Source organism: Cetorhinus maximus, chromosome 9 (genome assembly GCF_964194155.1).
Source record: "Cetorhinus maximus chromosome 9, sCetMax3.hap1.1, whole genome shotgun sequence".
Lineage (NCBI taxonomy): Eukaryota > Metazoa > Chordata > Chondrichthyes > Lamniformes > Cetorhinidae > Cetorhinus > Cetorhinus maximus.
The window spans coordinates 13,955,377-13,972,954 of record NC_135887.1 but is presented as its reverse complement, the minus strand read 5'-3'; the positions used below and the strand labels follow the sequence as shown (position 1 = coordinate 13,972,954).

At 42.6% G+C, this 17,578-nt stretch overlaps 1 protein-coding gene across 3 annotated transcripts in view; it reads right to left on the bottom strand.

The window, feature by feature from the left end:
* Window positions 1-7,485: 7,485 nt before the first annotated feature.
* The window catches only part of cluha (CLUH binding protein of NUMT mRNA a), a 110,209-nt gene continuing 100,116 nt past the window's right edge, over window positions 7,486-17,578 (bottom strand). For all 3 annotated transcript variants that reach the window (XM_078548092.1, XM_078548090.1, XM_078548091.1), the window contains exons 24-26: window positions 13,936-14,070; window positions 10,826-10,899; window positions 7,486-9,260 (exon numbers count right to left, since the gene is read on the bottom strand). In XM_078548092.1, the coding sequence (XP_078404218.1) occupies window positions 9,089-9,260; window positions 10,826-10,899; window positions 13,936-14,070 (381 nt within the window). In that variant the 3' untranslated portion in view covers window positions 7,486-9,088. The remainder of the gene's footprint in view (window positions 9,261-10,825; window positions 10,900-13,935; window positions 14,071-17,578) is intronic.

The following is a 17,578-nucleotide window of genomic DNA, read 5'->3' as shown; positions in this document are numbered from 1 at the left end:
GTGGGTACTACAGCAGCATGAGAGCAAATTTCCTCAGTTGGTCTGAGACAAAATGTAACTTTTTAATGTGGTGACTATTACACATGTGCATTCTCTCAGTTAATGAATATGTGAGCAACAATTTCTGTAAGTCATGCTGTGTAGCTCTACAAATTACAAGCCCATTTTAAAATGATAGCTTGTGCATGGATTTTCCCAGTTACAGGCCAGTGTTTTGTTGCCAAATCAAAATTCAGGATGTCTTGAGCATTTAAGGAACAAGATTCACTCAGACTCTACTCATTTCAGTTGATTGGTTAGTAAGGAAGAGCTTACCTTTCATGACCTCAGGTTATCCCAAAATGTTTTACAGCTTCAGTATAGGGCAGAATTTTCTGGACTTAAGTCCTTGCTGGAATGCCAGAATCATTTGCGGGTCAGGAACGGGTTTGACTGATTGGCGGGCTTTGCCGAGGCTCTTTCCCAGAGATACTGGAAGATACTCAAGTATCCTGACTCCAGGTTTCCTGACCAATTAGGGCAGGCAAGAGGGGATGGTGTGCCCATTCTGTCAAAGGAAGGTTGTCCAATTAAGGGGACAATGACAAAAATACCTGGAAAAACTCAGCAGGTTTGACAGCATCTGCGGAGATGAACACAGTTAACGATTCGAGTTCGATTGACTCTTCATCAGAACTAAGGAAAAATAGAAAAGAGGTGAAATATAAGCTGGTTTAAGGGGGGTGGGACAGGTAGAGCTGGATAGAGGGCCAGTGATAGGTGGAGATTGCCAAAAGATGTCATAGACAAAAGGACAAAGAGGTGTTGACGGTGGTGATATTAGCTAAGAAATGTGCTAATGGGGACATTAAGGGTAGAAAGCAGGACGAGCAAGGTACAGATAGCCCTAGTGGGGGTGGGGTGGGGGGGATCAAAATAGGCTAAAAGGTAGAGATAAAACCAGCATCTGCAGTATTTTGCTTTTATCTAAGGGGACAATGACATGGGTTACAAGGGCTTGCCAACACTTGGATTTTTGAGCCTGCAGCAATCTCAGGAATGGAGAGGAGATTGGGGAAAGCTGCTTCCCAGGTCTTACCTGGATATCCTGCTGAGAGGCTACGGTGAAGTGAGCTTTATCAAGGACGGGAGGAATAGGACAAACAAGTAGCTGTGGATGGAAGTGGCCAAGGAAATCAATATCATAAAAAGACATTAATGTCTACAATGTTATTGGAAATTATTTTTAAAATGGAATTGTAGTAGCGTCTGTGCCTATGTGTTTGACTGTGTGTGACTTAATTGGTTTAAAGCCAGCTAGTCTGGGCACTTTGATGTACAGTAGTTTTGAGATGTTAATTAGAAAAATGTAAGGAGGAGAAGGTAAAGTGCAATTTGCATTTTTAAATAAAGCATTCAAAAGAATGGGTGAAATTTTGCACCTAGCTGGGAGCTGCTAAGCAATGTGTTTATATTACTAATAAAATTGGTGGGATGAAAATGTTATTGTTAGAAGGTGTGATGTTAAAAGCCCAGGATACAATGGAAAATTTACATTCACAGGGGAAGCTAGGTATAAACCAAGAGGAGTTTGTATGTGGGGGGCAGAGGAATTTAAGATCGGACCAGCCTGTAAGCCTACAACTGTCTGCGCAAAGGAAACAAATCAAAAGGAACCTCATCTTGAATTCATAAGGTCAAATGTGCCTTGGCTGGTGTCTGTTTAAAGCCTATGGGTTATTGTTGCCTTGGTGAAGATTTACCTGGGAGAGATTAATTTGAGGATTTGTTTAAAAGTTATGGTAGTGATTTGTAGACATGTGTGTATGTTTAATTTGTTTTTAAATTAATAAATGTTTAATTTAGTTTTATATAAAAAAAACCTTTTGAGGCTCGGTGGTCTTATTCCTGAATTCAGAGCTGCATCTCAAACATACCAATTGAAAATATAGGTTATGTCAGTTGTTCAAATTTCCCTCTGGGATTTAAACAACTCAGCCTTTACCACCTGCTGTGTCATAATGGTCAACAAGACACCTGTGGTCCCTCTAATCTGGAGGATCCTAGCAGACCCAGGACCTCAGGAGGACATGTACAACACCTTCAGATGCACTCTGACCTGCCCAGCATTCTGTCATACAGGACTCCTCAGCCTAACTCACTTTGCAGCTCCAATCATTCCTCTCTCTCCAGACACCTCACCATCTGTGCAGTCAATACTTACGCTCATCCTATTTCTCTCACGCAACCATCCCTCACAGCTACCCTCCAGAAATGTCCTACCCTCTTCTCCACACAAGTCATTCCAAACACTAACATCTCCTTGCTTTCTCTTCTTGCAGAAGAGACCACACAACTTGGTGAGAAGCAGAGACTCAGGGTGGCCCTCCAGTGATAGGCATCTTATTGGCCACTGGCAATGTGTGCTCACCTGCTCCACTGGGAAGGCAATCTTGCACTGGGAGGCTACAGATGTTAGCAGTGGCTTGTCATGAGAGCCCAAGCTTTGCGGGGATGGGTGCTCAGGCATGTCGATGGAGCTGATCCTCTACACGTAGAACCTGTGTTGTGGTGTGGTGGGGTTGGAGGTGGGGGGGTGGTGGTGCGGTTGAGATTAATCTCGTCTTCTTCAGGCTGGATCCCAATGTCCATCCCTTGGAGGGGCATGTGTCTCAGGAGAAGGCAGCTAGTGCTGCTGGTCCTGGATCTGCTAACAATGTTGAAGGCTGGCAGCAGGGAAGTACAATTCAAGGTGCGTTAAGTGCTAGACAGGTCAAGTGCCTTCCAAGAAGGTGCCAAGGAGTACTGGCAAACTCTGAGAGAAGTGCTTTGAACAGCAGCCCCTCACCTGACCATGGCTGGAGTTCTTCGGTGCAATTGCTCAAAGCCTTCCCAGCTTGTCAGTTGCACTTAAGCTCTTCCAGCGGTGCACTTACCTAAATGACCCAGACGAGTTGCGGACAGGTCAGGAAACAGGTGCCCTGGCTGTGAAATCCAGCTTAAAACAGTACATAATTGACTGATTGACATAATTGCTCTGAAAAAGGGTCATACAGACTCGAAATGTTAACTCTGTTTCTCTCTCCACAAATGTTGTCAGACCTGTTGAGTTTTTCCAGCGTTTTCTGTTTTTATTTTAGTATGTAATTGACGTTTTAAATATCTTTGTGGTTTCCTGACAGATCCAAGAGGTCACCATAATCCCACATCATAAAACCCTGAAGAGAGCGTGATGGTGTCGGGATCCCAACCCGCTGTCACTTGTGGGGGATTGAACCCCTTGCACACAGGCAAACCCACCTCCCCTTGCCTCAGAAAACTTGCACCTATTGTCTCAGTTGTAACATAAGGAAACATGGCAGCCAATTTGCAAACAGCAACTTCCACAAACAGCAATGAGATAATGAATGACAAGATCAGCTGTTTTCAAAAAAATAAAATAATTTAGCTCAAAGGTATTGGTCAGGACATCAGGAGAACTTCTTCAGTATCCTGTCATTACATGTAGCTGAAAAGGCAGATGGAGCCTCAAATTAAATCTGCACTGAAAAATGCCATCTCTGACATTATAGTCCTGTTTCAGTACTGCACTGGAGTGCCAGCCTAGATTATGTGCTTAAATCTCCGGAATAGGACTTGAAATTACAACATTCTGACTAAGACAGCATGTCTACTAAGTGAAGGCAACATTTGCAGTATACGCTGACATGGTTGTAAGGATGTGAAATTGCTAGCTTCATTAATATTCAAATGGAAAGCGTATTTTTCTCATTCAGTTCCATTTTCTAGCAATTAATCAATTACAAGAACAGATGTAAGGAATAGGAGCAGGAATAGACTAACCACTCAAGCCTACTCTGCCTTCTTAAAAATTCTTTCACAGGGCGAGGGTGTCGCTGGGTTGGGCCGGAATTTATTGCCCATCCCTAGTTGCCCTTGAGAAGGTGGCAGTGAGCTGCTTTCTTGAACTGCTGCAGTCCATGTGTGCAGGTACACACTCAGTGCTGTTAGGGAGGGAGTTCCAGGATTTTGACCCAGCGACAGTGAAGGAACAACAACATAGTTTAAAGTCAGCATGGTGTCTGTTTTGGAGGGGAACTTATAGGTCGTGGTGTTCCCATGCATCTGCTGCCCTTGTCCCTCTTGGTGGTAGAGGTTGTGGGTTTGGAAGCTGCCGTTGAAGGGTCCTTGGTGAGTTGCTGCAGTGCATCTTGCAAGTGGCACACACACTGCTGCCATTGTGCATCAGTGGTGGAGGGAGTGAATGTTTAAGGTGGTGGATGGGGTGCCATCCAGTCATGCGGGCTGATTTGTCCTGGATGGTGTCAGGCTTCTTGAGTGTTGTTGGAGCTGCATTCATCCAGGTAAGAGGAGAGTATTCCATCACACTCCTGACTTGAGCCTTGTAGATGGTGGTGGTGATATTAATAAGATCATGGTTGAGCTATAATCGAATCCTGTTTCCCACCCTCTGCCTACAATAGGGCAATTTCCTTATTGCCCAACAATCTATTCATCCACTGTCCTCTGCAATGGAAAATTTCTAACTTTCAGAACCTTCTGAGTGAAGAAATTTCTCATCTCAGTCCTAAATAGCTTGTGCCCTTATCTCAGGCCCTTACCCTGAGATGATGCCCTCTAGTTCGAAGCTCTCTAGCCAAGGGAAACAGCCTCTCAGCATTTACCAAGCACCTTTAGAAATTTTATATAGTTTAGAATAGCTCCTTACGAAAAGTTGTTCTCAATATCTCAGGGGGGTGGACACGGACAATGCTCCCAATTACTGGTTGACCCTTGCAGTAAATTATGTATTTATGAGTGCTCTTTATAAAAGACAACCTTGACTAACACATAAACAATGGCTTCACATTCAATGACCAATGTTCTAGGGATGGAGGGAAAAATGGGAATTATTTTATTCAAAGAGGCAATTGGCCTTGAGAGGATTTGTCATTTCAAGCTTTTTTCTGCTGTGGTTAAATGTACCATCTCCAAAATCCAATTCAACCTGATGCAATAGGACGGGCAAGTTAACTTTTCGGTGGTTGCAAGGATCAGTAGTGAAGAGTTCTTGAGAGCGCTGCCAAGTTTCTAAACTGGTTGGTTTTACTTAGTTCTGTTGAAGGGTCATGAGGACTCGAAACGTCAACTGTGCTCTTCTCCGCCGATGCTGCCAGACCTGCTGAGTTTTTCCAGGTATTTCTGTTTCTGTTCTAAACTGTTTGGTTTTGTGGTATGAACCTTCAACGCACATTGAAAACTTGCCCAAACATTGGCTTAAGTACAAAGATAGAAATGTCATCCTGGTGCAGTATGAGGTAACCCCACCACAACTGGTACGTTATTAAAGAGTAGAGGGATCTTTATGTAACTGTAGAAATTGGAATTCCATTTTGTGTAGCGCAAATAGGGGTATAATGATGGAGGCTGCTGTTTATCCTATACAGCATGCTAGGCCAGAAACACTCCTTGTGTGTTAAGCAAGCAGAGTTAATTAGCTGATAGAAGACCCTTCAGACGATAGGGCAAAGGCTGGGGGTGGTGGAGACACAAGGATTGAAGTGTTGATAGATGCAGCTCTTATCAGAAAACGTTTATTTCTGTTGGGAGGGTGTTGGTTACAGAATGGTGTCTTTTCAACTAGAACTAATTACACATGTACAGTAAAAGCTTGGGGCTATCTCCATCGTTGGATCTTTATCAGTCTCTGCTCAACGTGCAGACTCCTGGGTCTGGATCATGTGCCTTCTTACATCACTGTGTGGGCAGTACTGTATTCAGTACTCAGACCTACATTAACCCTTTATGTGCCAGACCCTTATACTACAATTTCCAGCTGGCACAAGTGGAAAATAAGCAGGCTGGTATGATGCAGAAGCCAATGAGGTTATTATGAATCCTAACAAGGTATGAAGATTGTCAACTTGTGTTTTTTTTTGCTTGATTATTAAGGGTATTTTTTTGGAACTTTTTGTCAGGCTACTGTTCAGCTTTACCATTGAGTCCCAAAACATGCATAAGGATATTGCTTATCTACCCAGAGCCTGTGTAATTTCAAGTTAGGTGCTGGAAGAATTGGCATACTCTTGTTCAGCATTCAATGTGCGTGAATTATTGATTGTCCTGCACACCACCTTACTTTCTCCTTCATTGTTATTTTTAATTGTAATTATACCTAGACAGGAGTTCAGTTTGTGCAAAGTGCAGCGTGTAATTTTTCACCATCCAAATTGACATCTGCTGCCCTTACCCGGTTGGCCTGCCTGTGACTCCAGACCCACGGCAATGTGGTTGACTCTTAACTGCCCTTGGAAATGGCCTAGCAAGCCACTCAATTCAAGGGCAATTAGGGGTGGGCAACAAATGCTGGCCTTGCCAGCGATGCCTACATCCCGTGAAAGAATTAAAACTGGGTGGATATTTAAGTGGTGGAGCTCAGGCAGGTAATAAAAGTTATAATTTGGGTGGTTGAATGTTGGTGCTTCTTTTGTCTCATCACAGTGCACAATGTACACCAGCTGAGGTTAAGCAGCTCAATCCCTCATCCACATAGGCCATTGAATGTTCCAAGCTGCTATAAATGCAGGAGAGCATTGTAAAATTATACACAGCCAGATCAGCCATAAAAGAGGGAACAAGAATATTTTCAATGATGCATTTTTAAAACTGCACCATTCCGCTTCCTTTAATTATTTTAATATTTAAAAATACATCGACAAAGCAAGTGAGACAAGTGAACTGGGCATTGGTGTCTATTATTCTTCAGTCCCAGCCAGGCAAATGTAAGGTACTTTTCTGGAGGAGTATATTGGGGCACAGTGGTGATGGGGGATTGGAGCAGAGAATGGAAAGGGAATTCACCCTGTAGATGCCAGGGGCAATTTCCTGAGGAGATGAGACCAAGAGCAGATCAGCTATCCACTCTGTTGGCTGTGGAATGACATATGGCACAAAGAACAAAAGGCCATCTGAGGGGTTTTACCACGCTCGTCCCTCCTCTCTCCATGCCCTTTAAAGGCACCGAGTCCTTGTTGGGAAATGGTTTCACAAGCACAGATCGTGCTCTAGTACCTCAGTTAAGCAACCATTAATCATGAACCAGTCTCTCAACAGCAAAGTGGCTGAAGGGGGGTGAGGACAAAGAGGAGGAGAACTGTCAGGGGAACGCATTACACATTTATGGAACAAAATGCTCATCTAAAATGAAGAAAAGAGCTTAAAGATCAGTTAAAGAGCTCGATTTTTCGGATTTATTCATATTGGTATATATTCTGTTTCCTAATGTGAACCAGAATGAATCCAAAAATAAAAAAAGGAATCAAGAAGCATTAAAATTTAGGCCAAGTTTTATGTCATTATAAACAAAATGAATACCACAATATGTTAAAAAAATGATTTTAAAATTCATTTGCATTAGTAACAATGTTGAATTGTATTTTTCCCACCTTTATTGGAATCAAACTAAATGTGGAAAAAAATATCTTGGAAGTAAAAAAAACAAGTATGTTCTTGTTCATCTTTTATTGAACACTTGGTAGTAAATTCAAATAATTTAAGAACAAGTTGCTTTGCAATGAAGATGCTGCCTCACCTTCTCTTGTTTCCTTCCCCTCCCTACACACAATTGCCACATACTCTCACAGCCACCTCAACGTACGGGCAACATCGGTGTGACAGAAAAATTTGAAAGCTATTAGCATAATGTTAACATCCAGAGGGGGCAGTGCAGCAATTAAGATGATTTTGCATTAATCAGATACACCCACACTGTAGCTCAGGAAGCAACTTATGGACAATCACTGTGGATACTCAGGTAAAAAGAAAATCAACTTACTCCAACATTTATTACACATCCTTAATGGGAGGAATTTACTGTGTAATGATTCCATTATCACATCACATGAAATACGATTATACGATTTGAGAATATACTATATAGCACTCATTTCTTTTCATAAATGTATCTTTTTGTCTCGTCAGTACCACAATGTACATACACAGCTTACAGGGTTATTAATTTTAAAAAATGGCTTTCATCATCTCTCTTGGTCACAGTCATTCACCGGAACAAAAAAAAAGGTTTCCCCGTGAGTACACTGTACAATGTCAGCACTTTTGGTACAAGTGGCTTCATCACACATGCTTCAAATGCACTAAAAATCCCACCATCCTTCAGACTCACTGTTCTGAAACGCGTCACAGCACAATACAAAACAAACAAAAAAAAAAAAATCAAAGTACACGTTTTGTCTACTTATTCCATGTTGGTTTGAAGACACTTCCAATTCTAATTGTGAAAAGGAGTGTTCCCACAGCTGGGGAGAGGGAAATGTTTAAGAGAAAACGATCCAGTTACCAATGGCAATCACACAAATTCCAAATATTTGACAGTTTTCACAACGTAAAAGTCATCAGCTTTTAAAATTGATTGAACTGGAAATCAACACAAAAAACTCAAGCAAGAGTTGTTAACTGTACATTTTCACAATTGTGTACAGGTTCCACCACTTGAATCATAACTGACTTTTTTAAGCTAAGTCTACTTTGTGTTCATTAGGGGCTGTAACTGTTATCATAGTTAGCTTTAAAATTGAAAAAAAAAAAATTGGTTCTGAATACCAAAGTCTTAAATGTTTCTTTTCTGGTTGGTGCCCTCATACAACATATAATGACCTGAGTATTTTAAGTATTTCAAGATTCATTCATTTGGAATTTGTCATCTGTACAGTTTCTTTTAGACTATTACACATGTACTTTACAAACAGTTGATTGTTTTTATTGACTGTACAAGTTGAAGTTGTATAACTTTACAAGTAACTGTTTCTAAACACCTAGTTTTTTTTTTAAATATAGTTTCTTTTTAAAAAAAAACACATTGTGCAGTCAATGCCACTGCTAAGGCTTTGATATTATTCAGATCTGCTAATGGCAGGATTTTCCTTTTTTTAAAAAAAAGAAACGTTAAATGCAACACATTTTCCATGTACCAGGCATTTTTCTGTGTGCGCGCAAGAGATAAAGTTTATTGCAACAAGTCTCCTACAGCCTGCAAAACTTGCTGAGGTTTAAGCAGGCATCAGTTCCTGGAGGGTTCTGAAAAAACAGGCCTTTACGCTGAAGCCTGTCCTGTGGACGATTCGACAGTTGTTTGGCTCTTCTCCCCATGAGGTGGCTCAGTCACCTTTTCGTCTGTGGATTCCTCCGGCTCCACACTCTTCACTGCTTCCTGTAGCTGCTGTCGGCGCTGGACCTCAGCTTTCAGGTTTTCCAGGTCTTTTTGGCTGTAGGAATATGAAAGAAAGGAATGAAACATTTGCAAACGCCATTGTCTTGAGGTGTGGGTGCGAGGCGGGGAACACAAGCAGCTCAACTTGTGCCCATCAGTAATATCTAAAACGTCTAGGAACAGTTTTGGGTTCAATCCCAATCTCCAGATTCCTCCTGCACTGCTGTAACACTTTCATTCCTTTCAAGGTAGTAGCATAGGGCATACAATTAGTAGAAAGAGTAGGCTCTTTCCACTTAGATTAGGAGAGATAAACACGAGAGGACATGGCTTTAGGGTGAAAGGGGAAAAGTTTAGGGGGAACATTAGGGGGAACTTCTTCACTCAGAGAGTGGTGAGAGTGTGGAACGAGCTACCATCTGACGTGGTAAATGCGGGTTTTAAGAATAAATTGGATAGATACATGGATGGGAGAGGTCTGGAGGGTTATGGACTGGGTGCAGGTCAATGGGACTAGCGGAATAATATTTCGGCACAGACTAGAAGGGCCGAATGGCCTGTTTTTCTGTGCTGTAGTGTTCTACGGTTCTAATTGTTGGGAAAATGGGAGAATCTATACATCCCAACCATACACTTGAGTCACCACTGTGCTCTGACAACCATGTTAACTATTCCAGCAGATGCAAGCAGTTAGGTCACTACAATTAACCCATGCTAGTGACAAGCAGCATGATCAGAATTCTCCCTCCAGATTGTTATGGGCTGCTAGCTGTTTGAGGCTGGTGCATGCGATATCGGGCGAGGGCAGGAAAGGGCTTGGCGGTAATGCCCCTTCTAGCAAAATAGCTCAAGGTACGCCAGCAAGAAGTCCAAGATTTTCAGGTGGCGATGAGAAAGTTGGCTGGCAAAGAAAAAAAAAATCCTCAACCTGCTCTCAGTAGCTCCAGGGGCACAGCTCGGTGCTGTACTGCCCTCCTCGTGGCCCAGAAGGGGTGATTTGGTCAAAATGTTTAAGATATTAGGGGGAACAGATAGAGATAGAGAGAGAGAGAGAGAGAGAGAGAGAGACACAGAGGGTGATAGAAGTTTGGAACCCTCTTCTGCAAATGGCTGCTGATACAAGGTCAATTGTTAATTTTAAATCTGAGATTGATAACACCTTTGTTTAACAAAAATCTGAGGGATGGGTGCAATGGTAGGTATATGGAGTCAGGTCACAGATTAGCCATGATCTCATTAAATGGCAGAAGGGGCTCGAGGGGCTAAATTGCCCACTGAGGGAATGTGAATATAGGTGAGATTTTCCAATATGCTTTAAGAATCTCTGACACAAAACACTGAATCTGCATAGCACTTAAGATGGAGGTACTGATAAGTCCCAACACAGCATTTACCACTTCATCTGTTAGTAGTAGTTGAAAGTATTGCCAAATCGTCAGTGGGGTTCATGCTGAGCACACAATAGGGGGATGACTGGTGTAGTTTTGTGTCCCACTTCAGCACATTGCATTTCCATAAACGTGGTACCTTAATTTAAAAATGAGGATGGAAGGAAACGCTACAGTTTTGCTTCAGTGTGCCTTGTGGCTAGGGGGAAAAATACAAAGATTAGTTCCTTACCTGAGGGGAATGAAGAGAATCCCATTTATAACATTGAGCTGCTCTAACACACTAGCCATGGTGGGAGCTGTGAACTGTCAAAAACAAAGCAAGGTCAGCAATTTTGTACATACAACTTCCGTCAATTGAATTAGGCTGCGTGAGGCTTTGCGCAAGTTCACAAATCTACTTTATTCCAGGCATCATATCACACTCTGCTGGATAACAAAGTTTGAGAGACAATACATGCCATAGCAAGGCAACATGGCAGACAGCCGCATTTCTGACAGTCACACCTGGGTTTCCCCAGGTGAAAATTGTTAATCCCTGGCCTATGGTAATCATACAAACAGGCTGAGAGAGTGAGAGAGGGAAAAAAAATCTGGCACTGCCATGGTAACCTCCAGCAGCCAAACCCCTCAGTCAGAGAGATGCGGTCGAGTGTGATCTAAATAGGAGAAAACGAAGCTGCCAAAATTAAAATCACGCCCTTCTTAGTATGCTTTTAAATCGTCCCTCCATGAACGCCAGATACCAGCATCTTTAAAAAAAAAATTAACCCGATAAGATTTATGGTCTTCCAAGGCTTTAAAATCAAACAACTACAGATTCAAATTGAGACAGCACATTTGGCAAGGCTTTACTTGCCTGTCAAATTACCCGGCAGCAGGAGAGAGCGCCGCTTTAAAGATGCATCGGGAAACAGCCCCAGTTTATGAGACCACAAAAGGGAAAAAATTTTTTAAAAAACGAAAAGGTTCAGCGGGAATGTGTCAAAGACTAATTTATTAAAACATTCGTTGTTATAGGTCAGTGAAGGGCCACAGAATTTCACTCCTGTTCTCCTCATAAGTGTTTATGTCTTATAGCTTCAGAGGCACTTGAGTGTCTACGAGGAAGACGGTAATCCTTCCAGGAGGATCAAATGTCAAGCTGCAGTCTCATAATCCATCTCGTCCAGCTCATCATGGGAGAGCAGAACAGAAACTTCCCTTGTAATTGCAGTTCTTTCTCCCAATATGAATTGTCAGGTTTAGAAGGATGGTTTTACAATGAGTATAATGCTTTCGCTCATATGGGCCTTAAGAGGTTGGAGCAAAACATTTTACGGCCTTCTCTCTGGGCTACTGCAAGGCTTTTGTGGTGAACACTGGTGGTCTGGACACCTTGTGCTATTGATGTAGAATTTGCATGAACTAACAGAACACTGTAGTCTTCTGAATAACGGGCATGAAAATCCTTTTTTACCCCCAGAGCAGCGTTCATAACAGAAAGCTATCGAGACAGTCTCTCCCCAGATAGCTCCGTTGCTGAGCGCATGAACCTGGCTGGAACTGAGTCAAACAGCTTAGGAAGGTTCAAATCCTGGGTGGATACTGAATGAGCAACTCTCAGCTAGAGTGGTGGAAAAGGCACACTAGAATCGTCCTCGATAACTTGGGGCAGGATGGGGAAAGAGGAGGAGAGAAAGAACAAATAAAAACAAAGTGCTGGCAAAACTTAGCAGGTCTGGCAGAATCTGTGGAGAAAGAAACAGTTAACGTTTCGAGTCCAACGTGACTCTTCAGCTGCCAGTCCTGCTGGATTTATTCAGCGCTTTCTGTTTTTATTTCAGATCTCCAGCATCGGCAGTATTTTGCTTTCATTTTAGTGAAAAAAGAGAAAAGAGCAACCGAGCGGGAAATGGTCTGCTGGGAAGTGAGCGCGTCCATCAGCTCAGAACATGAGGCTGTGGCTACAAGAGCAGGTCAGAGAGGCCGAGAATTCTGCGGCGAGTAACTCACCTCCTGACTCCCCAAAGCCCGTTCACCATCTACAAGGTACAAGTCAGGAGTGCGATGGAATACTCTCCACTTGCCTGGATGAGTGCAGCTCTAGCAATACTCAAGAAGCTCGACACCATCCATGATAAGGCAGCCTGGTTGATTGGCACCCCATCCACAAACATTCACTCCCTCCACCACCGACGCACAGTAGCAGCAGTGTGTGCCATCTACAAGATGCACTGCAGGAACAAACTAAGGCTCCTTAGACAGCACCTTCCAAACCCATGACCGCTACCATCTAGAAAGACCTGGAAGCTCCCCTCCAAGCCACTCATCATCCTCTTGGAAATATATCACCGTCCCTTCACTGTCACTGGGTCAAAATCCTGGAACTCCCTCCCGACACCACTGTGGGTGAACCTACACCACATGGACTGTAGCGGTTCAAGGCTGCGGCTTTTAGGGATGGGCAATAAATGCTGGCCTAGCCAGTGACGCCCACATCCCGTGAATGAATAAAAACAAAACTGAGGACCGGTTTGCTTGGTGACTGATATCTGGGTTCTATTATGTGTTCAATACCTAAGGAACTACACAATGGTGAGCCTCAGGAGGCTGAATGATGAGGAAAACAGGAAAAACATGGGGTTATTCTTGAAATGAGGTGACTAAGAGCAGGACTCCATATATAGATAAACTTTTAAAATGGTAAACCATCTGAAACTCTTTGGGATGGGAAGGAAGTTAAAGGCAAGGGAGGCTCAAAGAGGGTGAAGATAAACATGATACTGATGTAGGAATATCTTCAAACCCACAAGAGCGAAGTGAACTTTGTGAGGGTTGGTAGAGATAAAACCTCCACAATAACGTAAGAGTCATTTGGATGCTGTGTGCAGGTGTGTTGTAGACTCTCTCATTGGATGAGTTAGAATGGACCAAACTACCCTCTTTGCCCTTAGGTATCCTTCCTCAGGGAAGGAAGCTGGGCTCTGGCTGGCTTCTTGCATCTCTCCTCGTCTTTCGTAACTCCCTTCTCCTCCCCTCTCTCAACGCAGATTAGAAACTCCACAACAATGAGATGGAAGCATAATCCCCAAGTCGGAGCTGCCAAGCTAAGCTTGCTGATGATGCAGCTCCAAAGTGTAACATACTCAGGCGATGTAGCAGTAGTGAATAACATGGGCCACAAGTTCCCACATCAGATGGAAGGTATAAAACATAACATGTTACTAATCGCAATTAATGTCAAACACATGGAGGGTAAATATTTACTTTCCTTATTATGCACGGTGAATCACAAATAGGTCAGTCCGTGACAACAAACCCCCGCGGGTAAGCCAATTTTATCGATGGTGTTCGACCTACCTTGAGTGGGAGAATGCTGGCGTTGGATCCATTCTTGTAAATCTCATTCATAGTACGTTGGAGAGCTACAGCTTGTTGCGTGAGATACTTCAAGTACTCCGAGCTTTCTTTGGTCTTTTCATGATTGTCACCCAGCTGGAGAGGGAGGTGGAAAGGGAATCAGCAAATAAACTTACAGGGTTTCAAAACGATTGGATTACAGTAATATAATCCATATTGCTTAGCGTAGAGAATTAAAAACACAACACAGCAGACAGACTTATGGTCTGGGACCAAGTCATCAGCCTGTCAGCTTGGCAATCAGTCCCTGGCTTTAAGGGGACTAATAGGATAGGGAATAAAGGCAATTTATTATCAGATTTAAAATACTCATTCACATGGGACCAGTGCAAGACATTTTGTGAGTTGCACCTGATACTGTTGTAGAACTATGGTTTTTTTTTAAAGAATAAATACAGTTCAACGCAAATTCTCAATGCGTGTCACTGGAAACAAAATAAATTAGCATTCTCCTAGGTTTTATCTCAATTTAAATTGAAGAATTAGCTGAGGTGATGAATTGCCGGTGAAAATAATTGCATCTCTCCGTTTCCACATCACCCTGGTCATATATTTGATAATTAAAGTGAACCCTTAAGCATTAGGCAAGAGAAAATAAAAAATCCCATTTGTTTCATGAGACACCCCATGTGGCACGTAGATTAACCAAATCACTTCAATTGTCTGCCTTGTGCAAATGTTTCAACAGCACAATGAACAAGGTTCTTTTTATTTTAAGATACTGTTTTGAGCAGATGTGGTGCAGATTGCACTATGAACACCTTAAATATTTCTCCTCCGCCTCTTCTCTAGGCCACCACTCGTACTAAGGCAGAGATCCACAAGCACTGGTATTACCCTCAAGTACCGACTCTTGACGCTCAAACCTCAAAAACTCTTTACCCTACTGTTCCTATCCAATTTCTAACAGTCCATCCGTGTAATTTGCCAACCAGCAAACAGAAATAGGAATCCTACCCAACGTCTCAGCTCCCAAACTTAAGGACATTGAGACTGATTGCAGCACTTTCGTAGGCTGTGATCAGCTCACTCAACACAAATACTCTTTCTCCTCCTTAAAACCTACAACTTTTGGGGAAATCCTCCTGGGAAGCACCTTGGAACATCTTACTGAGTTAAAAGTGCTATATAAATAAATATGAATGTGGTTGTGGCTATCAAGATACACAACCTGATTCCTGGTTTAAATGTTTCAACATTATACTGCGCATTAACCCACCACGCCATTAGGTGAAACCCAATATTTCCCCATTAGAGTCTTGACTGTTTACTTCCAAACCACCCTTCTTCAGCAGAGGATCAGCGTAGGAGAGAGAATTTTCCAATTGCTCCTCTGTATAGTGCTGCTCTGTGGAGTTATTAAATGAACACATCTAGCCAGTCAGCAACATGTACAGTTAGCCATCCACAAAGGGAGAAACACCCACCTTTAGGGTTGAAAACTTGACAAAAGCATGCTATTTAGCATTTGGCCTCAAAAATCCACCTGTGCTGACACTACGGTGCAGTAATGAGGGAATGCTACACTGTCAGAGATGCTGTCTTTCAAGCCTCGCCTGCCCTCTCAGATGAATGTAAAAGACCCCACGGCGCTATTTCAAAGAAGAGCAGGGGAGCTATCGCCAGTGTCCAGTTCATCCCTCGCCAACGCCGCAAAAACAGATCATCTGCTCATTATCACATTGTTGTTTGTAGGAGTTTGCTGTGGACAAATTGGCTGCTGTATTTCCTATGTTACAACAATGACTACACTTCAAAAAGTACTTCATTGGCTGTAAAGCGCTTTGGGACATTCGGTGATCATAAAAGGCACTCTCTAAATGCAAGTCTTTCTTTTACCATCTTGCCCACACCAATTTGTCGTAATTGCATTTGACCCATTTCCACCTAAATGGAGGTGTGGTACAGCCAGACAGCATTAAGCTGGAGCTAAAGGGTTTCTCTTGACTTTCTGCTCGAGATGTACCCTCTCGATGCCCCTTGCCATTGCATCCAATTGTCCAGTGCAGCACAGACAGAACTCTCTCAAGCGAGTCTCAGCAGCAGGCAGACCACTCCAACTACTTAAGGTACACCACCCTCATTATCCCTCTCCTTCATCCATTCCCATTTATTTCAACCTCTGATTGGCTCTCCAGCTGAGACGACAGGAAAACTAGGAGACTTGGAACTGCTAACCCACCCCATAAGCAACTAGCAGGAGGTGACAGCCCTTATGATGACTTGTGACTGGCTTGAGTATATGTAGGTAGACACACCCCGAAGATAAATGCATTTTAAAAAATAAATCATGCCTACATTCAAAATAACCGTTACAAAGGGAACACTTAGCCATAAAGGCCACTAAAATTACAATTACAGCTCATTCTGCAGCTTCTGAAATAAAAGGCTTCCTCTTGGAATAGCGTGTTGATGGAAGTGGCGGGGGTTGAGGGGGGCGGTGGGGTAAGCTGTGTGGGAGGAATGGCAGCTTTCATGACACTGTGCCTGAAGTGCTCATGCTGCCATACCACTCCGACTGCAGAATAGGCATCTTTTTGTTTGTAGCAGAAATAAAAAGCCATGTGGAAAACAGCGGACCAAGTCATTAGGAGGTAATTAATTTCTATAAGGACTTTTCACGTTTTTCAGATTCTTGGCCCTTCTCAAAGCTGAGCAAATGAGGAATGTTCTATTATTGCATTTTTCAGGCGAGTTTAATACAACTCAGGAAGGAAGGTTACAACAAATCCATTTATCATCTTCATATTTTAAATGACTTCTGCACAATTTCATAGTGCCACACCCTTTTGAACAATTCATAATACTTTATCCCAGCGCAAAATTGGTTATACAATTACTGCACCTCAGCTAACCTGCATTTCATATGCAAATACATCCAAACCTTTTCACATCCAATTAGTTCCATGAATACATTAAATGGGAACAGACAGTGAGTTAATCCTTTTATTCCCTTCACACTGACTTTGAAACATTTCTATTAACCACTTCCTCACTCCCTTTTTCTGCTGTTTGTATCCAATTTTATTCCGTTTATAACCGTGTCAATTTTTTCGACATGCTCGTTTAATATGGGGGTCTAATTGGCACCAAACACAGGAGTGTCGCTTTGTATAAAATGATGTGGAAAGCACCAACACCCAAGACATTTCTGAAATGATTAGACACTCGGCGCTGATGAAATGAATGCTGATGGGACAGGTGGACAGGCAGTCTGCATCAGAACAGGATCAAAATTCAGGAAATCATTTGAGGCTCCACTTGGTCTGAACTGAAGCCTGAAAACGGGCACGGAGACCCAAAGAGGAAACTGTTACAACAAAAATAAATAAAAATGCCTCTTCAAATAAAATAGGACCTTTCAGTACAATGCTATGGCAGGCGTGGGAAATCTTTGTTTGGGTTTGAGCATTGAGCCTCATAACTGCAGCATAAAGTGCTAATGGTTATGGGACCCTCTTTTCTGATGAAGGCAACGGGAGCAATTTGAGACGATGAGTTCAGGGGAAAAATATATTACAAACACATTGGCGTAAGTAGAATTTTTTTCTTTTGCATACTGGCACTAATACTTCAGCTATGC